At 36.5% G+C, this 26420-nt stretch overlaps 1 protein-coding gene across 10 annotated transcripts in view; it reads left to right on the top strand.

The window, feature by feature from the left end:
* RPS6KC1 (ribosomal protein S6 kinase C1) overlaps nt 1–21144 on the top strand; it is a 177545-nt gene extending 156401 nt beyond the window's left edge. For all 10 annotated transcript variants that reach the window (XM_025429900.3, XM_025429903.3, XM_025429904.3 and 7 more), the window contains 3 exons: nt 8177–8259; nt 9629–9724; nt 20179–21144. In XM_025429900.3, the coding sequence (XP_025285685.1) occupies nt 8177–8259; nt 9629–9724; nt 20179–20289 (290 nt within the window). In that variant the 3' untranslated portion in view covers nt 20290–21144. The remainder of the gene's footprint in view (nt 1–8176; nt 8260–9628; nt 9725–20178) is intronic.
* The last annotated feature ends 5276 nt before the right edge of the window (nt 21145–26420 follow it).

Genomic DNA, 26420 nt, shown 5'->3' on the forward strand with positions numbered 1-26420 from the left:
CTCCTCCACCAGACTCACAGCGGATATGGTAGGCAGCTTACACACTTGTAGCACCTTATAGACGACCCTGTACCTGGATTCCTCACATTGAACAGGGGCACAGGCGACCTTGAGTTACCTCCCAGTCCTGTCTTCTTCCTGCTGCCAGGGCTGTTCAGCGTTTCCCCTTGCCACACACCATCCCTGTGGGAATAAACCATACTGGTCACTGTGCTCTGCAGCAGGGAGCATTGGACGGCATCCACCCTCTTTAAGCCACCAGCATCTCTTACCTGGACCAGTGCAGTCATCAACTGACTGCCCTCTTTTCTCATCTGGCTTAAATCTGCGTTTCATCCAGCAGCCAGGGTGGGCTTTGGATAATGTTAGAAACTTTCTAGCCTACAACATATAAAAGTGTGAAAGGACTTGATGTAGACCTCAATGCTCAATGGGACTTAAGGAAAATGAATGTGATGAGGCCTTTGTAGATGCTTTGAACGCCTTGAATGAACAGTGCTACAGAACACAAGATGGATGTATTTATTCAACAAATATTAAGTGCCTCCTGTGTCCCAGGCCCTGTGCCCAGGAACTAGAAATAGAAGACATAATTGGTATAGTATTGACAGTTAATTTTGAAGACTTATGTTAAAAAAGAAAAAGAGAGACTACCCAAACAGAAGACGTATATACAATTGGTTACCTAGAATGTTAATAGACATTTATAGGTGAATAGTTGTATTATTAGAATTGTAATTTACCACACTAACAAAAGATGTGCTTAGTTGTTTCTCTTCTCATCATTTAGTTCCATATATTGTTGGATTTAAAAAAAAAAAAAAAGCTTTCTTCTGTGTTACTTTCTCTTTGTTCTTCAGTCATCAGCTGTAGTGGAAGACTAATGCTCAGCCCCTGCATAGAAAATCTTTATACACAGCAAGAGCTGGTGAGAGAAATTGACTAGAATTTTGTAATTCTAGTCCCTTTCAATTAGCAACAGATGCTGCAGGGAAAGATTGTCTGTGTAGGAACACAGTACTAATGTTTCCATGCTCTAGCTGACATGGAATGCTCATTGCAGAAGAAAGATGTTCTTTTCCTTGGTCCAAGTATGTTGCTAATGATAGATCAGATTTTCTTTTTCTTTTTTGCTTTTTTCTATTCCTATCGAAGGCCATTGTGGCTTAATTTTATATTGTTTTATTCACCAAAGATCTCTTATTCTAAAAGCTAATATATTTGTGTTACTTGTGTTTCTTTTCCAAAAATGAGAATTGCAATCCTTAAAGTCAGATATTTAGATTTTTTTTTTTTTTAAACAAAGATTTTGTCAGAGAGAGAGAGGGAGTGATAGAGAGTGTGAGCGGCAGGCAGAAGGAGAAGCAGGCTCCCCGCTGGGCAAGGAGCCCAATGCAGGACTCAGGATCCTGGAATCATGACCGGAGCCAAAGGCGGATGCTTAGCTGACTGAGCCACCCGCGCATTCCCTAAAATCATTTTTTAAAAAACTCCATGGCATTAGAAAACTATATCTCCCCTTAACCCCCAAAGTATACTTACTACAGATTATCATTTTAATTTATTGCATAGACCTGTGCCTTTAAAATTGTTCCATCATTCAGATATTTGGATAAAGTGCTATATCATTTATGGGACAAATTCTTCTACCATCTAAATATTGGTTTAATTTGACTGTTCTATAAATACTTTATTTGCAACATTTGTTGCTTTTTCATTGAGTTTTATATGATCTCTTAATTGTTTCACAGTTACTAAAACTTTGAGTGAAAAGAAGTGAGGCTTCTAAGATTCTATTTACTTAAAAAAGTGTAGGTAGAAAACAGTTTGGGAGAAATATTTAAAAACTTTTCCTAAGTGAAAATAGAATTTTTCTATATGTGAAATTCTCTTCTAAGAAAATTCTGAACTTACTATATTTCCTACCATATCCTATAAGGAAGATAGCAACAACAGAACATACTGGCAGGGGGAGGTTATGGAGCTGTCTGGAGATTTTTGCAATGGGTCTAGGCAACTGTTCTGTTAGTAAGGGTAAAGTGGGAGGATGAGATGATCTGTGTGGGCCTCCCTTGGTGAAAAACCAAGGAATAGAAGCAAGTGGTGTTATCAGTCTGAAAGTGTGCCTTATCAAATCCATCAAAGAACTAAATGTTGAATAGCAGATGCCCTTATTTATCAAGCAGTATAATAATAACAAACCCTTAAAGAAAAGTAAATTCTGAATTTGGGATGTTGAGGGTACCAAATTGCTTAAAAAGCAAGTTGATTCATCTTTGTAAAGCTTTGGTAGAAAGGTTGGTCTTTAAAGTATGAATTTGACACACATTTTCTAGCTTTTTAAAATTTCTGTACAATTTCCAACATAGTTTTATCATTATCTATGGTTATTTTTGAGTCATGTCTTTGGCAAATCCATGTGGTTTAAACTATGTAGTTAGTCCTAAGAGGCAGGCAGGGCCTGTGCCTGTGCTTAAGTATATGTCATGATTTCAGTAATACTGTCTGAAAGGAGAAGTGTATACTTCTTTTCCTTCACTTCTCATGCAGGTATAGACATTTTATGATTTCTTAAGCCCGAGATTTCAGTTTTTTTTGCTCCTGTATTTTTGAGGAGTAAGGATTGTTATAGCTACAGTTTTGGGGTCAGGTTAACATTATCATTTTTGGCTATAAGAGGGAGACTTAGCAAATTGATTATCATAAGGACTGTAAAACTCTCTTACTCTATGTTTTAGTCAGCCCTTTGACAATATGGGTTACCAAGGCAGCATTATTTTTCTGAAAAATATCTTGGCTTGTTGAGATGTGTTCTATGAGGTGTTAAACATGAGTAAAACAAAGATAGGCAAAGCACATTTTATGTTGTGATATCTTTATTGTTTTATTTAAACGTGTTTATTCACTTGTGAAATATGATGGTTTGAATCATTAGTATGAATTGGTAAGATTCTATATTGTGTTAGAATGTGAGACTTGATAGTGCTAAAATGAGAATACTAGAATTTTACTAAACTGTTCTCACCTATTTGATGTCCTTAAAAAGTTTTAGATGGTTTAAAGTCTAATCTGGGGCCAATTCTGTGTCTCTATTACATTAAAAGATGATAATGATTAGATTGAGTGACACTGATTCATTTTGTTTGCTGCCAGGTCTCTTAGGGAAAGGGACTAGTGGCTGTGGATAGAAAGGAGAAGAAGGAAGTTTGAGGAATGCTAGTCATTTTAGCATAATCCCTCTTTGGGCATTTTAGGTTAATAGAGGGAGAAGAAATTTTGAGAAAGGCTCATGAGTGCTTTTGAAGACACTTTCAGGGTCATAAAACAACAGGTAGAAAGAATGTTAGAGGTCTGGCTCTCCTCATTTTCAGAATAAGCTTAGTGTGACATACTCAGCCAGAATCCAACAGTAGCACGACTTGAGCCCCATCGATACATTTCTTTGATTCAAACACAAAAATCTAGGATGGTTTGATAACACCATCTCTTTTTGACTTTTTGTGGGAATTATCTGAGAATTTGTTTTTCTAGAGAATAGTTTATTTTTCTCCCCCATCACTTAAATGCTTATGCTATAGTAAGTATTGCTGCATTTGTGGAGAATAAAGATACTATTTTACCACCCTGGAAATTGCAAATATAGAATGTAGTAGCAGGGGAAGGGCATGTGTGGAAGCTTTTGCACGTTGGTTTTTATAGGAAAAATATTTTGAAAATGGACAGAACAGTGATCAATTTAACCTTTAAAATATATTTTTTTCCCCCTAGAGATTTAACAAAATTCAAGGTAGGAGTTTAAAGGGATTTCTCAATTTCCCTGTGTTATACTTTTAAAACAGTCTCACAGACTTATTTGGTATTTCTTTATGTTCTCTGCTTTTGACATTAGATACATATACATGACTATTCACCTAGTATTTGGGGCAATCCTCATGTAGCTTTGTATATAAATTAGTACTCTTGGTTTATGCTTTAAGTTTTGTATAGATTTTGTAAGTAAAGCAGTTGTAGAGCAGTGGTTTTGACAGCCACACAGTCTTAGGCTTCTTTTTGGCAATGTAATTTCAGAGTATATCTTTTTTTTTTTTAAAGTAGGCTCCAAGCCCAGTGTGGAGCCCAATGTGGGGCTTGATCACAGCCCTGAGATCAAGACCTGAGCTGAGATCAAGAGTCAGGTGCTTAATTGACTCAGCCACCCATTCGCTAGCCCCATATCAGTACTTTTTTTTTTCATTACTTTTTAATATAAGAATGATTGGTCCTTAATGTTAAAAAGAAAACCAAAATCCTTCATTCTGATTATTTTTTTTTAAGATTTTATTTATTCATGAGAGAGAGAGAGAGAGGCAGAGACACAGGCAGAGGGAGAAGCAGGCTCCATACAGAGAGGCTGATGTGGGACTTGATCCCGGGTCTCCAGGATCATGCCCTGGGCTGAAGGTGGCGCTAAACCGCTGAGCCACCCGGGGTTCCCTTTCATTCTGATTATTAAAAGAAAAAGAAAATTCTGTTTGAAAATCCTAAAAGAAATTCCACAAGTAGTTACTCCAGTTGAAATATTTAAATTTCCTAGTCGTTAAGAAGTTTTTCTGTGTGTCTTACCTAAATACAGAACTCTTTGTTGTATTTTTGAGTCATCTGTGAAAATCAAGGTCGATGGGTTATGATGTCAATTTCACATTAATTAATGAATCCCTGCTTAATATAAAGTCATCTTGAAAAGCTTCAAACTACATTCTAAGAGGATGGATCTGAAACTTTAGGCTTTTTTCCAGATTTCCATGAACAAAATTTACCTTTTCAAAGTTGTCATCCTTCTTTACTGGCCCAGTCAGAATATAGACGGCATTCAGCCTAGGCACCTTCATACTTTTTCTTAGATTACACAGCAGTTTTTCTTAGATTAGGATCAGCAGTCTCCTTTGGCCTGAATACCGTCAGAAAGCATAGCCAATTGACATCCAAGAGGAAGGAAGAGGAAGTAAGGGGAGAGGAAAAGAAGATGGTTATCACTGGAAGAAAGAAGAGGGGAAGATCAAGGAAAGATGGAAAAAGAAATGGGGAGCACAAAAAGTAGACTAATATCAACAGTACTAGAGGAAAATCAGCGGTGATGTCAGATGCCAGTTGGTGCCTCCTAGACTAGAGAGCAAGCCAAGGGAGGAGTGGGAAGTAATTGGCTCTAGGGCCTACTTGGTTCTCTTGTTATTGCCTGTGTTGCCTCACTCAAAATAAGGCCCATCAGACACTGGCAATCCACATTTGAAGCAGTATGATGGTCATTATCTACCCGTTAAAGGACACTGGCAGAAAATTGTGAGGACGTTCAAAGCAGTGTAAAACCAATGAACCTAGAACCTAATTCTTAGCCTCTGTAGTTGAGCAAGTTCACAGAAACCAGTAAAGAAATACATCTTGTCTGTCTCGTGAAGTGCCTCTCAAACTTTCTCCCCAAGTACTTTTGACTGTAGAGGTGATATGAAATGGGTACCCTAGGGGACAAGCAAAAATGTGATCCTGAAGCTTCTCTGAAGTCATTTTTTTTTTTTAAAGATTATTTACTTATTTATTCATGAGAGACAGAGAGAGAGGCAGAGACATAGGCAGAGGGAGAAGCAGGCTCCACGCAGGGAGCCTGACTTGGGAATGGATCCCAGGACCCCAGAATCACAACCTGAGCTAAAGTCAGATGCTAAACCACTGAGCTACCCAGGCACCCAACATTTCAGAATTTTGAACAGGAAAGTGATATAATCCATTGCTTGCTTTAGGCTGGAAGGAAGTGTGCAAGAAGTCATTTGATGACTGGACTATGGTCAATATTTTTACTTTTCTCAAGTTTCTAAGAACTTGTACCCTTCCTAAAGTTTTTAAAGCACACTTCCAAAGGAGACAGTGCCTCTCAATGGAGAGGTTGGGGAAGGTGATTGGGGGCAGTGAATTTGAATCTGGGAAGGGCAACATGAGTACTTTGAGTGAAAGCTGCCAATGAGTTGTCCTTCAAGAGAATCACTACATTCAGAGATCTTTGAGTATCAAAATCATAGAAGTTAGAGCTAAATTTAACCAAGAGGCACTCAGATGTAACCCTCTAACAACCCTCTGTTACAGATGAGGTCAGCTGGTTTCCTCAGGGCTCTTCACCCAGGCCTCCTGATTTCCAGTCCCCAATACTCTCTCTCATACGTAACACATTTACCTGGTAGGGAAAGGATGGAGGCAGATGCTTGGGGAGGATTGGCCAGTGTAGCTTCATCTTCCTGCTCCAGCACACCCAAATGTTTCATATCTTCTTACTCTCTGTTTAAAATTCCCCACTTAGCTATTCATGTAGGTTCATAAGTATAAGGGATGAAAATAAACATCTCATCCCTTCAGAGGCAAATCACTAAAATATTTTGTCATTTTTCTCACCAGTCTTTTTTTAAATACATACTTCTAAAATTGGAATTTTATTGTTTTATAGCTTTTTAAAAATTTTAATATACCCATTTACTTCTATACTTAAACTTTATATAAACACATCATTTAAAATGCTTATGTAGGGACACCTCGGTGGCTCAGTGGTTGAGCGTCTGCCTTTGGCTCAGGGTGTGATCCCAGGGTCCTGGGATCGAGCCCTACATGAGGCTTCCCGCAGGGAGTCTGCTTTTCTCCCTCTGTCTATGTCTCTGCCTCTCTCTCTCTGTGTCTCTTATGAATAAGTAAATAAAGTCTTTAATTAAAGTGCTTAGGTAGTAATATTCCATCATATTGATGCGTGGGCATGTGTGTATATATATATATATATATATATATATATATACACACAAACACACTGGTACATATAAATATACACACACAAATATATGCACAATGTATATATAATTAAATCTCTTGTCAGGTAGTTCTGTTTTTCAGACAATCTGCTACAGGAGGAAAGACTGGACAAGGGCTAGTGTGGAGGGAGATAATTCAAGGCCACTTGAATTCCAAAAGAAGAGGATAGGTGCCAGGATATGGAAGATGATATTGAATAGGAGGAGTTTCAGTATTTTCATAGGAATGGGTTTGTTTTCTTTCTCTGGTCCACTTGACCTTTCCTCCAAGACTTAAAGCTCAAGCTGTTTTCTTAGTTTTGTAATTCCTCTGTGGTGTAGATTTACAAAGTATTGGTTAAAAGGCTGGTCTTGTGAGCACCACTTCAGTTATTTCCGATTTCCAACCTAACTACTTAAAAACTTTTGAACATTATTTTTATGATTTGTGGGTTACCCTGCACACAAATACTAAGTGTGTTATGTCAGCCAAATGGACCTGAAAGGATAGACATTGACAGGCTTAAGTGACTAATCGAATATCATTAGGAAAGGACAAGAAGGCATCAAACAGACATAAGGGCTAGAAGAACTTGTAAAATGAGTGTTGCTGATTTGTGGAGAAACCTGGAAGATGACACCTGAAAACTCATATTGCATTTCGAGAACTGGTGCTGGTGACAGATAGGGCTAACACAGATAAGACTGTAATTTGTAGATATCCTAAACACCCTTATCTTAGCCAGTAGTTTCAGTTAGGGCTTAAAACAACATATCTATCTGTACTTCTAAATATCAAAATGGGTAAATTTGCATTTCACACGCTCCTCCTTTACTTGAAAGCAATTGATTGTATAGGAGAGAGATGGTACTATAAATCAGGTTTTAGTTCTGCTGCTGATTTACTATATGACATTGGATAAGGCATTTCACCTCTCTGGCTTCTAATCTGTAATTAAAAGGATAATTACTGGTTTAAATAATTTTTGAAGTTCCTTCTGAACCTACAGTCTTTATTTCTAAAACAAAAAATGACCCCTGAGGTAGAGTTGGCTATACTTTCTTGAATTTTAAAAATTAAGCAAAATGCTGATCTAGTAGATTCATATAACTTTTAAGTGTAGCTTCTTGAAGGTGTCCCTCTATCAACTAAAGAACAAATGTCTCAGTTTAATATATGACTGCATCAAAAAAAAAAAAAAAGTGCAACCACAGTAGGTGACCAAAGAGGATAAGTAACTTTCAGGAATTTTGAAAGCCCAGTAGTATTTAGTATATGCTCTCTCAGCATTAAAAAGGTCACCTTGCTAATACATGTTAATTTTGAAAGTTGAATTGACCTTTGGAATTTTAATATCAACCTTTTTTGGTGTGTTTAGAGGTTGGAGCAATCACAGAAGAAACAGAAGCCTGTGATTGGTGGAGTTTGGGTGCTGTCCTCTTTGAACTTCTCACTGGCAAGGTAAGCAGTGACCTGGACATTTAATAAGTTTACCCAGATGCTACCTTGATTTCAAATTGAGAACATTTAGCCTTTGCCTTTAGTTGTTAGATCAGGGACTAAATAAGAAAATCTTTGATCTAAAAAAAGGCAGAAAAATGCAAGTTTATCTAGATTCCAGATTTTTTTAAAAGTAGAATTGTATTACATTGAATAAATAAAAATTCTGTTATGTCATAATGTTAGTATTTAGCTGTGTATGACTAAACATTCTTTCTCTTCATTTTCTGTGATTCAGTTTTAACAGCATTAAATCTGTAATGTTCATATAAGGATGTATTAGAATTCTCTGGATGTTTTAAACATCTTGCTTGAAAGCAGGAGGAAATTCTCATTTTAGCAAATGAATGTAGATTTAAAAGGTAACATTACCTTTTTTCTCAATACTGTAAATTTATCCTATCTGTTCTAGCTTAAGGACAGAATTTGTATTCTCTCTGATCAATAACTTTTAAGTAAGATGTTTGAGGTTAATAGACTTTAATAGACTATTGGTGCACATTACCCCCTGGAAAGAAGAGAGAGGAAATGAGCAGCCCTACTTTTGTAAGTAGTCATTTACCTTGAATATGTAGGTAATACTGAACTCTTAAGGTTGTTGTGGATTGTTACAAACCACTTAAAGTACAATTAAAACATAAAGTGCTATTAATATAGAGTGTTATTATTAACCAATCCTAAACTTAGATTTTTAAGAATATTAAACAATTCAGAGGTATTAAGTCCTTTTTTAGTTTTTGTGTATAGTGTAAACTTTTCTTTTTTTTTTAAATTTTTTTATTTATTTATGATAGTCACAGAGAGAGAGAGAGAGGCAGAGACATAGGCAGAGGGAGAAGCAGGCTCCATGCACTAGGAGCCTGACGTGGGATTCGATCCTGGGTCTCCAGGATCGCGCCCTGGGCCAAAGGCAGGCGCTAAACCGCTGCGCCACCCGAGGATCCCCCTTTTTTTTTTTTAAATTTTTTATTTATTTATGATAGTCACACACAGAGAAAAAGAGGCAGAGACATAGGCAGAGGGAGAAGCAGGCTCCATGTACCAGGAGCCTGACGTGGGATTTGATCCCGGGTCTCCAGGATCTGTAAACTTTTCTATTATGAGCCATTCCCTGTATAACTAAGCTTATGTTTATGCTGTGATTTTGATGATTGCCTTCATTTCAGTTAGAATTCTGTAGTCTCATGGCCCTTAGCCTGACACTGTGTTGATTACTATACCTCCAGTTAAGATGGTTGTTGAGCTTTCTGTCTTGCTGTCCATAAATCTTGTGATAGAACAGAATATGATGTTATTTGGGATAAGAAGTATACCTGATTGATTATTTCAGACTCTGGTTGAGTGCCATCCAGCAGGAATAAATACTCATACTACTTTGAACATGCCAGAATGTGTCTCTGAAGAGGCTCGCTCACTCATACAACAGGTAATTTAATTGACCTACTGGCCTAATATATCAACCATGCAAATTAGCAGAGTCCATAGTTATAAAACCTTAAGGAAATTAGTTTGGGGCAAGAAAGACTCATCACTAATTACAAATTCAGAACTACTACTGTGTATGGTTAGGCTCCTGCTATTATTTAAGTATTAGTGAGGTCAGAGGGAACAGTTAAAGCTTATTGGTGTTTAAGTCTTTTTTTTCCCCAAAAAAATCCAGGCTACCGTTTAGTCCATTCCATGTATTTGTGTAGGTGTGAGATTTAAGTATTGTTTTTAGCTTATCTGGAGCTGCTCAATTTCTGCTAATACATTTTGTAACCATGTATGATGACTGTTTCTTTCTTTTTTTTTTTTTTTGACCGAATATTTTCAATCTTTTTTAAACATTTTTTTAATTTATTTTTTATTTATTTATAATAGTCACACACACACACAGAGAGAGAGAGAGAGGCAGAGACACAGGCAGAGGGAGAAGCAGGCTCCATGTACTGGGAGCCCGACGTGGGATTCGATCCCGGGTCTCCAGGATCGCGCCCTGGGCTAAAGGCAGGCGCCAAACTGCTGCGCCACCCAGGGGTCCCATATTTTCAATCTTTAATTCATATTTAGAAATTTAGGAATAGGCTACTTAGGCTGCTTTGGAGAAAAGTGGTGTTAGAAAATCTTGCCAAGTTAGATTACTCCTACCTTCATCCACTGATGGAAATTGGGCATTGATGTCAGCTAGTACATTTTCAGTAGTTTTAGAGAGACTATTGATAATTAAAGTTCAGTATTCCAGACATAGGCTTGGAACTCTAGTGAGCTTCTTAAATGGATTCCTTGCATTTAAGATGCTCCTCTAGTTTTGAATAGTGAGTTTGAGAGAGTATACTGAGGGTTGTCAGTAATGAGGTGTGATAGGCTCAACAGCAAATCAGCAAGAATTGTCATGCCTAGGATCCTTACAGGTTTTTTTTTTTTTTTTAAGATTTTATTTATTTATTCATGAAAGACACAGAGGCAGAGACATAGGCAGAGGGAGAAGCAGCCTCCTTGTGGGGAGCCTGATGTGGGACTTAATCCCAAGACCCTGGGATCACAACCTGAACCAAAGGCAGATGCTCAACCACTGAGCCACCCAGCTGCCCCAAATCCTTATAGTTTTATGAGAAACATAAAGGGAAAAATTATTTGAAAAAGATCAAGAACTAACATTTTTGTTTCATGAAACCGGAATTATTTTCTTTAATCAGAGAAAACAAAATTTAAATAAAAAGGGAGAGGGAAGAATATATTAAGAGAATTACCAAAAAAAAAAAAAAAAAAAGAGAATTACCTAGTATTTTCTTGAAGAGTGATTTGGGTTCCATTCAAATACATGCACAAATATATGCAAGATATAGTGCTGTAAGCTACAAAGGTAAGACTCACAAATAATTATATTATGGATGCATTTGATCAAAGCTGTCAAAGGTTTAAAAACTACTCTGGCAAGTCAAGATAAGTAAGGAGGGGTTATAATTGATGAAGTGATTGCATTAGGAAAGTTTTTGTGTAGTGGATGTTATTTTTTGTGGAGCCCTAGAATTTTGGCTTGACAAGGTGGGATTTGGGGGGAATAGCTAGGTGGGGTGAACAGCTTCAACAAGGAAAGGAGTCCAAAAGATCCAAAGTAAGAAATGAGAAGTTTGGTTTCTCTGGAGTGGAGGGGTGGATATAGGAATGAGTAATAGTCATGGATGGGTGTGGAAAGGTAACTTGGAGTTCTCTTATGGAGTTTTGTTATCATGATTACCAGCGAAGAGTGATCATACTTAATTCAGTAAAAAAAAAAAAAAAATGTATTTGAAGTTTTTGTGCAGAAAAATAAGAGGATCAGAGTTGTGCTTCAGGAAGATTCAATTTTCCCGGGGAATGTAAAACAAAGAAACATAACCAGGTTGGAAATGAGATGAGAATACCTTTGAGCACTTTGCAAAAGGATTAAGAGGTAATGCAAAGATATAGAATACATTTCATTCTAATAGGAAAAAAGGACAGCTGTCATTTGATTTCATCTTATTTGTTGTGGCACAAGATAAATTCCAAGTATTTTTTTGTTAAATAATTTGAGGAAGGCTAGCAAGTGCTTTTTTGTTGTTCGTTTCTCTCCTTAATGTCATTATTATATAATACTGAGACTAGAATTCCCTACATTAATTTATAAAGATCCGCTGCTCCTGTTCTTATTAGAAATTATGTTATAAAGGAATCTTGGCTTAAGGTATGTTAAATCCTCCAGTACAGATATGTATATATTATATAGTAAATCAGCATTCTGTCATTGGCCTAAGGAAACTACCACTCATGTTGAGGAAACATCATCAGGAAAGGGAAAAGGGGTCTCTTGGCATGATTAGCCATTTGTCATTTTGACTTTCCTCTTCCACTACCTCACAGGTCATAGGGGTCATTTTTTTAAAATCACAAAATGATTTATATGGAAATAATTATTCTGCTTTGGGAAGATTTCCCCCTTTAGTCTTTCAGCTCCTTGCTTTCTTCCTAGATTTCATGATCCCCTGTCCCCACGGTTCAGTCATCTCAGTCATGTGAATGGTGCTAAAGTAGACATAGTTACATTTTAAATGCAATTAAAAGAAAGATGCTTATATTTTACAAATCCTCAGAGCATGTATGTTTATACTTCATGCTGTACATTTAGTTAATTTTGGTGTATATTTAGTTAATTATGACACAATTGTTTTGTCAGTTGAAAAATATTACATGAGAAAATAGACCTTCAGAACAAATTTTTGGGTCTTCATTGTTTAGCTTATTGCCTGAGTGTTCTTCAGGAGAAGGGATACTGGCAGTGACTATTTTGGTTTTGCCACTGACTGACACATTTGTTTAAGCAGTAGAATCTTTGTGTGGTCTTTTTTGAGGCCTGCTATAGTATTTAAAATGGCAGGATAAACAAGATAGTCGTAATTATACTTTTGCCTATAGATTTATATTTACATTTTGTAGTGAAGTCCATGAACTAATTAAATTGACTTTAGTAAAAGTCAAAATAGGAACCTTTATTGAAATTTCATAATGAGGTCATGTTTTTGGAAAAAAATAGGGGTGGAAAAGCCAATTGCAGTGAAAAAGAAAGAACTACATGTTCATATGTTTATTGAAATATTAAAAAATATGCTATAGTTATATGTAATTCTTACAAGTGTTCGATATTTTAAATTTATATTAAATTGATGCCTTCCACATTTCAATCAGTTAGACGTGAATTGTCGGATTTTGAAAATGAATTTGATATATTTGGGATATTCTTACAATGTTTGTTTTATAATAGCAGCTTTTCACTTAACACCTTTTTCCAATATCTAATATTAAAATTCTTTGAGCAATTAGCTTTAATAAACAATGGTCATTTTGAATACTAGATATAACAATTTCAAGTGAGAAGATTGAGTACAGTCTTTTGAAGTATATGCTTCACACCTCTTGTGTATTTGGTAATATTGAAGTAGTAGATTCTTGGTATTTGCAGATCACATACTCAGAAGGCAGTGTCATGTTATGTTTAAGAGCATGGATTCTGGAGCCACAGTGCCTAAATTCAAATCTTGTCTTTGCTACTTACTACTTGTATGATCTTAAATAAGTTACTTAATTTCTCTGAGTCTCTTTTTTCTCATCTATAGAGAGAATAGTAACGATTCATAGAGTTTTTGTGAATTAAATTAAACTATAATAATGCCTGGCACATAGTGTCACATCAGTGTTTTCTATCATTATTATTATTATTTTTTTAATTTTTATTTATTTATGATAGTCACAGAGAGAGAGAGGCAGAGACACAGGCAGAGGGAGAAGCAGGCTCCATGCACCAGGAGCCCGATGTGGGATTCGATCCCGGGTCTCCAGGATCATGCCCTGGGCCAAAGGCAGGCGCCAAACCACTGCGCCACCCAGGGATCCCGTTTTCTTTCATTATTGATAGGGCAATGGTGAAGATTCATAGTACATAGTAATTTTTATTTGCTGAAGCATGTGTGGAATTATAGGGCTGCTAAAGTAAGAGTGGGTGGGGCAACTGCTGGTGATAGAGGTGTAAAGGCCTAAAAAAGTAGTGGACTGACACACAATAGGAAATCAGTTGATATCTTTCATATAAATAATTGAATTAATGAATAGTGAATGAAAGAAAAAATAGAAATAAAGGTAAAAAGAGAAGAAACAGAAGTTTTGGTTGAATTTGAATAGTGGGATTTCCTAAATGTATAGAAACATTAATGTAAATAAATCATTTAAATCTTTCAGTTGCAGTTGGCTAAATCCTGTGGAAAAAGTTACTTACTATAGGAATATTCTCAAATTTGAATGGCTATAGCCATATGAGGGAGTTGGCAAATTCTTTCTTGAGAAAGGAAGTTATAACATTGGACAGAATTGGCAAAAACAACCATCTCAGTGGCTGGAAATTGATCAAAGGGATGCAACAATCTGTAAAGTATTTATACTTGAAAAACAGCCAAACTTTGGGAATGAAGAGTGGTAGTCTGTGGCAATTTTGCTTGGACTGCTCCCAGTCTCTTTTCTTTGCTTGGTCAGGTGTGAAGTTTCTTCCATATTGAAGCAGGCCACGAGAACCAACCCTGAGGTTTTGTGCATGCATATAGGAAAAGGGAAATATCCCAAGTTGAAATGAAAGTAAAAACCAGGGGAGATTTGTAAGTGACCTAAATTTTTAATGTGTTCTCCTTCACTTTGGCAGAGGACAGAAGCTTTAGGGGCAGAGGTGTATTGTAACTTCTTTTCAATCACAGATTGACCACTAAGTTGTACACACACAGGATGGTCCCTAGGAAGTGAAGCTCAAAAATAAAAACAAAAAAAGAATGAGCAGAGATAGCAACAGCTGATTACTACAAAGTGATGGAAGGAGCAGACTTACAGATCTAGCTGAAAGAAGTTACCAAACAAAAAACAAACCAACCAATAGCAATGATAATGGTCTTCTTGGGAAAAAAGTTGGGAGCTAGAGTTGCTAAAATATAGCATCCAAAATGTCCCATTTTCAGCAAATATTATATGATATACACAGAAACAAAAAGTATGACTCATAAAGCAGTCAGTAGAAATTAACTCTGAATGTCCCCAGGTTGAATTTAACAGACTTTAAAGTGGTTATTATAAATATGTTCAAAGAACTAAAGGAAACCATGTTTAAAGAATTAAAGGAAAGTATGACAATAATGAATCAACAAGTAGAAATTCTCAATAAGGAAGTATAAATTATATTAAAAAATAGAAATTCTCAAGTTGAAAAATACAGTAATTGAAGTGAAGCATTTATTAGGAGGAAATTGCTTTAGAGCATCTCAGCAGCTATTTTGAGATAGGTGCGAGAGGAATCAATGAACTTGAAGATAGAATGATAGAAATGATCAAATCTGAATAAAAGGCAAAAAAATTTTTTAAAAAATGAACAAGGCTACACAAATCTATGAGATAACATCAAATGTACCAGGAAGGAGAGGAAAGAGAACAGGGGAGGAAAAAGTATTTTAAAAAATAATGGCTAAAAATACCTCAAATATGATGACAAATATTGATAGCATCCAAGAAGCACAATGGACCTTAATTAGGAAAATACACCTAGTCAAATTATTGAAAGACAAAAACAAAGAGGACAATCTTGAAAGCAGCAAAAAACAAAACAAAACAAAACCCACTCACTTTATACAAGGAAATCTTAATATCTGACTTTTCATCAAAAATGATGGAAGACAGTACACACTTCCAGTTATAAAATAAATACATCATGAAGATGAAAATTACTGAGTAGGGAATGTAATCAGTAATATTGTAATAATATTGTATAGTGACAAATGGTGACTACATGTACTGTGGAAAGTGCTGAGTAAAGTACAAATTGTTGAATCATTAGTTGTACACCTGAAACTGTACTTCAATAATGATGATGATGATGATGATGATGATGATGATGATAAAATCAATGGAAGACAGAAGACAGTGAAATGACATGGTCAAAGTGCTGAAAGGAAGTTAACTATCAACCAAGAATTCTAAAGTGAACTATCAACCAAGAATTCTATATCCAGCAAAATTATCCTTCAAAAATGAAGATGAAATAAATTCCTGAATAAAGAGTGAGAGAATTCATTGCTAGATTTGCCTTACAAGAAATATACAGGAATTCAGGCTGAAAGGAAATGATACCATCCACTTAGTAACTTGAGTCTGTAGGAGAAAATGAAGAGTACTGGAATGGTAAAATATAAGTAATGCACTCAGCATAATACCTTCCAGGTCCATCGACGTCGAAGCAAATGGTGGGTATTTGTTGTTTCTAATGGCTGAGTAATATTCCATTGTATACCAATACCACATCTTCTTTATGCTGAGTGAAATAAGTCAGTCGGAAAAGGACAAACATTATATGGTCTCATTCATTTGGGGAATATAAAAATTAGTGAAAGGGAATAAAGGGAAAGGAGATAAAATAAGTGAAAATATCAGTGAGGGTGACAAAACATGAAAGACACCTAACTCTGGGAAATGAACAAGAGGTGGTGGAAGGGGAGGTGGGCGGGGGATTGGGGTGACTGGGTGATGGGCACTGAGGGAGGCACTTGGTAGGATGAGCACTGGGTATTATGCTATATGTTGGCAAATTGAACTCCAATAAAAAAATTTAAAAAAATAAATTTAAAAAATAATAAAAAATATAAGTAATGCAAAAGATTTTTCCCCCTCATTTTTTTTTCTCAACTTCTTTTAAAAGACATAGGATTGTGTGAAACAGTAATTATAACATGCTGTTGAGTTTATAACATACAAATATATTACATATATGACAATAATAGATGGCAGAAGATACAGAGCTATAGTGGAGCGGTTTCTACATTTCACTGGAATTAAATTAATATTAATCTGAAGTGGATTTTGATAAATTTTATTGATTTTTTAGAGAAGGGGATGGGGACAGGGGCAGAAGGAGAAAGAGAACCCCAAGCAGGCTCCATGCCCAGCACAGAGCCTAACGTGGGTCTCTATCCCATAACCCTGAGATCATGACCTGAGTTGAAATCAAGAGTCAGATGCTTAACTGACTGAGCCACCCACATACCTCGTAGATTATGATAAATTAAGATGCTATTGTAATCCTTACAGTGACCACTAAAAAAACAATAAAAATCAATAGAGAAACTAAAGTAGTGTATTAAAAAGTATTGACACAAAAGAAGGCCATAGAAGAACAATAACAACAACAACAAAAAAAACAATAGAGGTGGAAAACAAGTAGAAAATGGCAAATTTAAACCCACCACATCAATAATTACAATTCAACATGGATGTCTAAACATGCCAAACAAAAAGCAGTTAATATTAAATAGGGTAAAAAAGATTCAGTTATCTAAGACACACCTTAAATTCAAAGATGCAAATAGGTTGAAAGGAAAAGAATGGGAAAATATCAATCATGCAGATGGTAACCATAAGAGAGCTGAAGTGGCTATATTAAATTCCTGACAAGGGGCACTTGGGTGCCTCAGTGGTTGAGCATCTGCCTTTGGCTCAGGTCATGATCCCTGGGTCCTGGGATAGATTCCCGCATTGGGCTCCCCATGGGGAGCCTGCTTCTCCCTCTGCCTATGTCTCTGCTTCTCTCTCTGTGTCTCTCATGAATTAAGTAAATAAATATAAAAAAAAAATCCTAACAAAATAGATGTGAAGCCTAGAGACTTACGAGCGGCTAAGATATTTCAGTGATAAAAGGTCAGTACATACAAAGATATAACAATAAATGTATATGCTCTAATAACAGCCTGTATATGTATGATGCAAAATCTGACTGAATTGAAGGGAAAAAAGACAATCCAGTATTAATAAATAAATGGAGGCTTCAGCACCCCATTCTTGATAAATAATAGAAAATCAACAAGGATATTAAGAAGACTTCAACAATATCCAATGTCTCTGACATATATGGAACAATGATTGCAGAATACATTCTTATCCTTATGTATATAAGGAACATTCTCTAAGATCGTATGCTATACCACAAAACAAGCTTCAGTGTTTAAACAGATTGAAATCATACAACATACTCTGATTATATAACAATTTAATTAGAAATCAGAAAGCGATCTGGCAAGTCCACAAATATTTTGAAATTAAACATGTTTCTACATAGCCTGTATGTCAAACAAATCTCAAAAGAAGCTAGAAAGTGTTTTTAATAGAATGAAAACACAGAATATATCAGAATTTATCAGATGTAGCTAAATCAGTTCCTGAGGAAAATTTATGGCATATAAACACCTATAACAGAAAATTTATGGCTTAAAAACACCTATATGAGAATAGAAAGGTCTCAAATGAAAATCTCACCTTGCACCTTAGGAAATTAGAAAATTATGGTGTTATTAGAACAAAGATAGGCATATAGATCAGTGGACTGGAATTGAGTATCCAGAAATAAACCCTTACATTTATGGTCAGTTGATTTTCAAGAAAGGTGCCGAGAGAATTTGATGGTGAAAAAACAGTCTTTTCAGCAGATGGTGTTGGGAAAATCAAATAAGTCACATGCTAAAACTGAAATGAACTAAAGACCCTTACTTCATACCATATCCTAAAATTAACTCAAAATAGCTCATAGACTTATATAGATGGGAGATTAAAAATTATAGAAGAAACCATAGGAGAAAATCTTCATGACAGGTTAGGCAAAGAGTTGTTAGATATGACTTCAAAAACATCCATAAAAGAAAACAATTGATAATGTGGGCTTTTATAAAATAAAATAAAAATAAAATAAAAACTTTTATACTTAAGAAGATATCAGTAAGAAAAATGAAAAGATAAGCCCCAGAGTGGGAGAAAATATTTCAAATCATGTAACTAATAGGGGCTTGTATTCAGAATGTATAAAGAACTCTTATCAGGGCTGCTGGCTGGCTAGGTTGATAGAACATATGACTCTTGATCTCTGGGTTGTAAATTCAAGCCCCACATTGGGTGTGGGGGATTACTTAAAGTCTAAAAAAACCCACCAAAACTCCTATAACTCGATAAGTAAACAATTCAGTATAAAAATGGGCAAAGATTCACTATGGAAGCTATATGAATGGATTAGAAAGCCATGAAAAGATACTCACCATTATTACTCACTAGAGAATACAAATTAAAATCATAGTACGATGCCACTAAAACCCACTAAAAGGGCTGTGATCAAAAGACGGACAGTATTAAGTATTGGTGAGGATGTAGAAAGACTGGAACCTCTCCTAGATTGCTGGTGGGAATGTAAAATGGTACAGCTACTTTAGAAAGGTTTGGCAGTTTCCTAAAAAGCTAAACATAAATTTGCCACATGACCCAGCAGTTTACTTCCAGGAATGTCCGTGAGAGAAATGAAGGCATATGCTTACACAAAGACATATATGTGAATGTTAATAGCAATATTACTCATTGTAGCCTCAACCTGGAAAATCTACATGTCTATTTTTTTAATTTATTTTTTTGTATATTTTTTAATTGAAATTCGATTTGCCGGCATATAGTATAATATCCAGTGCTCATCCTGTCAAGTGCCCCCCTCAGTGCCCGCTACATGTCTATTAACTGGTGAATAGATTAACAAAATATTTTATATCCAACAAATGGAATGCTATTCAGAAATAGAAGGTAACAGGCTGCTGATACCTGCTATAACATGGATGAATCTGAAAAACATTGTGCTAAGTAAAAGAGGGCAACTACAAAAGGCAACATGTTTTATGAGTCCATTTACATGAAATATCCAGAAAGGTCACATTTTACAGAGACTAACAAGCAGATCAGTGTGTGCCTAGGGCTGGGGATGGAAGTGAGGATTAACACCAACTGCATGAGCAAACTTTTTAGGGTGATCAAAGTGTTCTGAGACTGGATTGTGTGATGGTTTCACAACTTTTAAAATTTACTAAGAATACTGAATTGTATACTTAAAACAGATGGATTTTATGCTATATAAATTACCCCTCAGTAAAGCTGTTAAAAACAAAATTTGAGGATGCATGAACATCTCAAGACACATTATTTCAGCACACCCATGAAGGAGTAACTGGATCTCTCAGATTTGGGCACAATATCTAATTAACGTCATGATGTGCTTTGGAACAGGAAATGGATAGGTATAACTGTCCTATTACACTATGAGTTTGAGAGAACCGAAGTGAATTGCTCAAGGTCATGTTTCAAATCAGTTGAAAAGCCATGAACTCTGATACCCCCACCACCCCACAGCTCCCTTTTCAAGGTCATCTCATCAGTTGGTTATTAATCAAATCCATTGTCACTAGGGTTGAATCGAGCAGTTCTTTCCTTTCATATATTTTTGATTTCCCTTGATTCATCACTTGGATTCCTGTTACTTACTAAATCCTTTCTTTTTAGCTCTTACAGTTCAACCCTGTGGAGCGTCTTGGTGCTGGAGTTGCTGGTGTTGAAGATATCAAATCTCACCCATTTTTTAACCCTGTGGATTGGGCAGAACTGATGAGATGAGCATAAGATGGGGTTATCTGCACACGTTCCGATCTTCTCGGGGACAGGCATCTCCGGCACAGAGGCAGCCCTGCCTCACACTCACCGATGGAGCACCGAGACATTGGGATAAAGACCTTTAGACAAAATGTGGAAAGAAAAAGGCTGAAAGAGAACAGTTCCTTTACCACTATTCTCTGGACAAGATATTGGCTACATTTGCAAGGGGTGTTTCTGTGCAAACCTTTAAATAAGGGGTGATCTTTATCTTATCCGCATTTAGTGTTGCACATGAGTTGTAAACCCAACTGAAAGAGGGTTTCAAGAACTTCCTCTGAAAGCTCCAATTGTACATTTAAGTGATACTTGAAAGGAGGACCTTTACATGGCAGCTAATAGTGCTTTCATCTAAGCAAGATTAGTTTATATGATCATAATTAATATTTACTGAATAATACACTAAAAGTGCTTCATGAATCGTGTCATCTTTGGAGCTTAAAAAGTGAGAAAAAAATATATACATCATGTCTGATAGAAAACATGTACCACAATGCTATGTAATTGATGTATGCTGAATGTGGTTCCATGTTGATTCATACTTTCAGAGGTCCACGTGAGAAGAAAACACGTTGCCAATTTCCTCTACTTTGTTGGTTGGTACTGCTACGGAAGGTTCATATAAACACTCCCTGTCTCTCTTCAAGTTCATCTTTCTGCTCCCTACACCCATTGCCTATTCTCTCATATCTTCTTCCCCCTTCCTTTGTAAGTACATATGCAACAAAAAGGGAAGGGAGTATTTATTTCCCCAGATTGTATCAACTTAATAAGGACTAAGAAATCATGACTATAAAATAAACATGATAAAAATTGAAATCTCAGCTTCATTTAATTGCTTAAGTTTTTTGTTTTGCTTTGTTTTAGAATGGCCTTTCACCTTGGAATGTTAGCAGTTTCTGCTGTTTCTTATACTTGACTTCATCTTAGGTTTTTGGTTTGGTATAATAAGAACCGAAGGTTCTCATCTAAGTGGAATTGAATGGCAATCCTATTTTATACTTAGTGATGGGATTTCCAGATTTGACCTCCTAATCTACTTGACATTATGTAGAAAGAATATGAGTTTTTACACATCTCCAAACGTTTGTTTGTTATTTCTGTATGCTGCCAAGATAGCTCTTGCATTTGTGCCTTGTTTATAACAATTTACAAATGTTTTTAAAGCATTAATGTCTGTTTTTTAAACTTTATCCAAAGAAAAAAGAGTAAGTCACTTTTTTGGAGTCAGGAGCCATCAGAAAAAATGAACATTTTCCATATATTTTAATCCTTCAAGTTTTTGAGATCTATGTGAAAGCCCATTCCTACTCCAAGAGCATCTTTACAGCTTCCATCTGCCATCAGCTAGGTCTTCCCATCAAAGTAAATGGGAGCCGAAAATGCTTTAGTGAAACAAAGGAAATGTGCAAGCATTTTTTCTCTTTCTATTTTCCTACTTCCCCTTTTTCCTTCTGGTTCCCTTATAACCTGAACCTCAGATGGAGGACTGCAACAACACCAGGATGGGGAGCAGGTCACCAGGATCAAAGCTCAATCAAGATGACATCACTCCCTGGAACTGGATTTCAACTCACCAGCCCCCTGGCCTCATAACAGGAACTCGTGCAGGTGAGACTAAAGAATGACTTCCTGTGTAGGACCAGTAGGAAATCTGCAAGTGCTTAGAGCTAGCCACTGCAGAGCTTCCTTCCAGAAGTGCCCTATGACATGAAACTGGGCCTTCACATCTAAGGTGAAGCTCCCAGCCCTGCCACATGATTTTGGTTTCTTGGATTCAGGACAGTAATGTCAACAGATGGCTGCTGTGTCAATGTGTTGACAGAGTTCCATTGCTTCAGTTCCCTCTTTCTATTTGGTTGGAACTTAATGTAAATACATCATTTGCAATCATGGTGGACACGAATTATTATAGTAATAAACACATAGGATGTGGCTTTGGGATGATGAACCCAAGTCTGTTTTCATTTGATGATGTGTAAGTATATTAAAATATTAGTATTTCTAATGCTCTGAGTGATACTGCTGTTTTGTTTTTAATTTTTATTTTTTTGAGCATGGGTCCTATGAGTCAAAACAGAACTTGCCACTTCGCATTTTTCATTTGATTTTTTTATTGAAGTAAAACATACATAACATAAAATTGACCATTTTAACCACTTTTAAGTATATAGTGGCATTAAGTACTTTCCCATTTTTATTGAACCATCACCACTGTACACCTCAAAACCTTTTTGTTATTCCAAACTGAAACTCTATACCCATTAAACATTAACTTCCCATTCCCCTTCCCCCCAGCCCATAGTAAGCACTATTCTATTTTCTGTCTCTATGAATTTGACTCTCCTATGTTTCTTATGTAAGTGGAATCCTATAATATTTGTCCTTTTGTGTCTGGCTTATTTCACTTAGCATAATGTTTTCAGGGTTCATCCATATTATAGCATATGTCAGAATTTCATTCCTTTTTAAAGGTTGACTAATATTCCACTGTATGTAGAGACCACATTTTGTTTAGCCATTTATCTCTCACTGGACTTTGGGGTGTTTCCTACCTTTTGGCAGTTATGAACGTGGATGTATAAACATCTGTTCAAGTCCCTACTCTCATGTGATTTTATATTTTTATAGGAAGTACCAATGTCATTGACTGTTCTTTTATGGTGCTCTTTGTAAGGGAGCTTTTCCACCAGGTGGTCAGTAACATGGTGGTATAATGCCATCTATCTTAACAAAAGGATGTGAAAGTCTACTATTTCTGTTTCACAGAAACACTTAAACTCCCTAAGAGTAAGCATTACATGAGTTTTAATTTAAGCATTACATGAGTTAAGACTTTTTGAGACATAGAAATTTTCAACTTATTGCTTATAGTAACTGAACTCTTAATAACATATTTAAACCTGCCTTTTAAACATTTTAAAACACCTACAATTTCTGTTGTGTTTTGACCCTCAAGTTTTTTCTGTCCTGTCTTATTTCAGTTGTTGTCAACTGTGATCGAGTTTTTCTTTCATGTAATACATGTACTGAAGAGTATAAAATTTATAAATAATAATAATTATGCTATGGCCAGAAACACTATGTTAGGACCCCATACATAGTGAGCCTTCATTGAATTCAAGTTTCATGTAATTCTGAGTCCAAGCAGAAAGAAATCTGACTATAGTACTGAAAGGCGTTTTGCTTTTGCAAGGGACCCCTTACAGCATCTTTATTGGGCTCACTTAGGGTAATGCTTTATAGCAAAGGCCAAGGCATAAGCTGGATCATTTTTCTTCTTAAGAATAGTTGATTTAGCCTTTAGCATAGCTAAAGCTCTGGATACAGTGAAGACTGGCATTTCAAGCTCGCTCTTTGAGGGTTGTGGAAAATAATAGAAAGTCTTAGAGTGGTGGCCTGGTCCTAGCTCTGTGAGTAACTACATTTTACCTTAATCAAATAACAATATTCTAGATCTATTCCCTCTCCTATAGAATGAAGTAGTAGGTGAGTTCTAAGCTCCATAGTATATGATGGACTTTCTGTTTCTCAGAGTGAACTAATTTGATAAACTAACATTGTAGGAAGACAAGGCTAGTGAAAATCTTAAATTGGTTCTTAACTGCTTTCTTACAATTTTTTTTTCTAGTAATGCCAGATCCTTGGGTTGTTGCCATGTACCCGCTCAGCAGCATAGCCCTTGGTTATGTGGCTATAAAAATTATAAATAGAATGAAATATTAAAAGGTTATTTCTCAGTCAGCTCTACACTGAAGAGGAGAGTTGAAGGTCCAGATAGAAGCACAGAGAGGTGAAAAGAGGTTAGGACACACCTACATTTGCTCACTTCTTAGACCTTTCTCAACAACTGTGGTGGTATTTCTACCCCCTTGCCCTTATCTATCATATGTTATGTGTTTATTTGACTCAGTTCTTTGGCAGGCATAATCAGAGTACAAAATTGATACTTTCTGTTTCCATTTAATGCAGAACATTAACCTCTACCAGTCTAGGTAATTTGGACTTTTGAGTATTTGATGTCTACTCAGCTCATTTGAAGGATTTCATATTAAGTCCTTATGTTGAAGGGTTCCTGAATGGCAAAAGCTGTGAAGTCAGCTCTTTCTTACATAAAGTTGTAAACATAATCGCAGCAGGGAAATGGGAAGCAAAGTCCTACAGGTTTTTGTGACCTGTCATCACTTACTTTCTCAAGGACAGTAAATAGGAAGCTGAAGAGTAAGCTTCCTCTTTGGGAAGATGTACAATAGTGGTGACATATAGTCAGATGGCATGGCTTTGCATTTTTTGTCCCTACCACATGACTTCTTCCCCCTGGATCCAGGTATCTCACCTCAGGGAGAAGGAGAGGCAGGAAAATTTGTGGAGATGTGGGAGAGAAAGTAACTCGAAGGAGGTGGTCTACAGAAATGAAGCAGGGCACTTGTCAGGCGTGCTGACAGTTGTCTGGAGCAATAAAGAGCCTGCTTTGTTGAGCTCGATTTAAAGGGCAATGCTTTGTTCTTCTCCCAGGAAGAGGTAGGCAGAAACTGAAACTCTTGCTACTCTTCCAGGAGAAGAGATCCGTGAACTGCCTTTTTGGAAAAGGATTAAGTGACAAGCTTATCAGAGTCTGTCCTATCTCCATCTCCTCGTGGAAGACAGCTGGTATGGCTGACAGTAAAGGAAGAGGCCATGAGTGTCTGCAAAGAGCTCCTATGATTTCTTTTGGGCAGGAATACCTCCTACTGAATGTTGTGAAAAAGAATGACAAATGAACCAGCTCTCATCACACTTAAGAGTTGCTGCTATCCTGTTTTTGTAAACCCCAAAGAAATTTCATATCAAAAAGATAACCCTCCTGGGGTTGATCAAATTCCTCCTAAAAAAGCTAATCCACGAGGCAGGAGTTTGACCAACCCCAGCAGAAAAAGCAAATGTCAAAGGGGATGTGAGAAGTGTAAAGGGATTCAAATCTCTTGCAGTGATGATTGCAGTGTGATGTTGCCTTTTTCACGTGGGAGATACACATGATTGACTCACCGGTGACAGAAAACAAGAAGAGAAGGGAGTGTAGTGTTGGCAAAACAAAAGAAAACTCGGATAACTATTCAGTCTCTTGGGACTGTCCTGGAAAGAAAATGTGTTATAAATATTTGAGGAATCTGTCTTCAGCAAAAAGATTCTGAATGACTAAGAAAACTTTAAAACTGAGTTTTTCCCCCTCACCACGACCTCCTACTGTTTGCTCATTTCTTCCTTTCCTCTCTTCATCTCCTCTTCATCTACCCTTCTTCCCTGTTCTGGACTTCTCTGGTCACTGAACAAAAGACATGGTGCCTATCTTCAAGGACCTTGTAAAAACCCAGGGGAAAGAAAGCATAAATAATAAGTAGGGCAGAATGTTGTAAGTGTTATAGGGTACAAATAGAGTATGGCGAGCACACAGAGATCTGAAGAACTGCAGGAAAGCTTCTTGTATTGGAGCAGTAGCCTGAAGTTTGAATAGTATTTTTAAACATAGAGATTTTTTTTTTTAAAGATTTTGTTTGGGGAAAAGGGAGAATTCCAGGGGAACAAAAAAAAAAAAAAGCCACCCACAATTGTATACAAAGAACATGGAGATGGGGAAATGGAAAGCTGTGCCTATTGTTTGGGCTGGTTTGTAGGTACGGGAATTTGAAAGGTAGGTTGGGGCCAGATTAAATGCCATGCTGAGACATTTGGATTTCATTTTCTAGGTTGTAGGGAACTAGTGAAGGTTCTTAGCTGACATTATTGCAACCTGCTGTTGAAAAGATAATTTTAGGGTTAGAATGGAGAATAAATTGGAGAAAGAACGGTTAGAGGCAGAGAGCTCAGTTAGGAGTTATTGCAGAAATTCAGGCAAGAGATAAAGTCCTGAATTAAGGGGGTAGAAAACAAAGGAGGGGATACATAATCGTCTTCTTGTCCATGTCTCTTGTGTATAGAGTAGAGTTTCCCTATCAAATAATTGCTTTCCTTTTTTCTTGAAGCCAGTTTATACCAGGAGATTATGGATTTGTTGTTTTTAAAATCACCCCCAAGGAATCACCAGAGAGACAGACCAGGGGAGCTTATACACTCTCCCC

This window comes from Canis lupus, chromosome 7 (assembly GCF_003254725.2).
Source record: "Canis lupus dingo isolate Sandy chromosome 7, ASM325472v2, whole genome shotgun sequence".
In the NCBI taxonomy this organism is placed as follows: domain Eukaryota; kingdom Metazoa; phylum Chordata; class Mammalia; order Carnivora; family Canidae; genus Canis; species Canis lupus.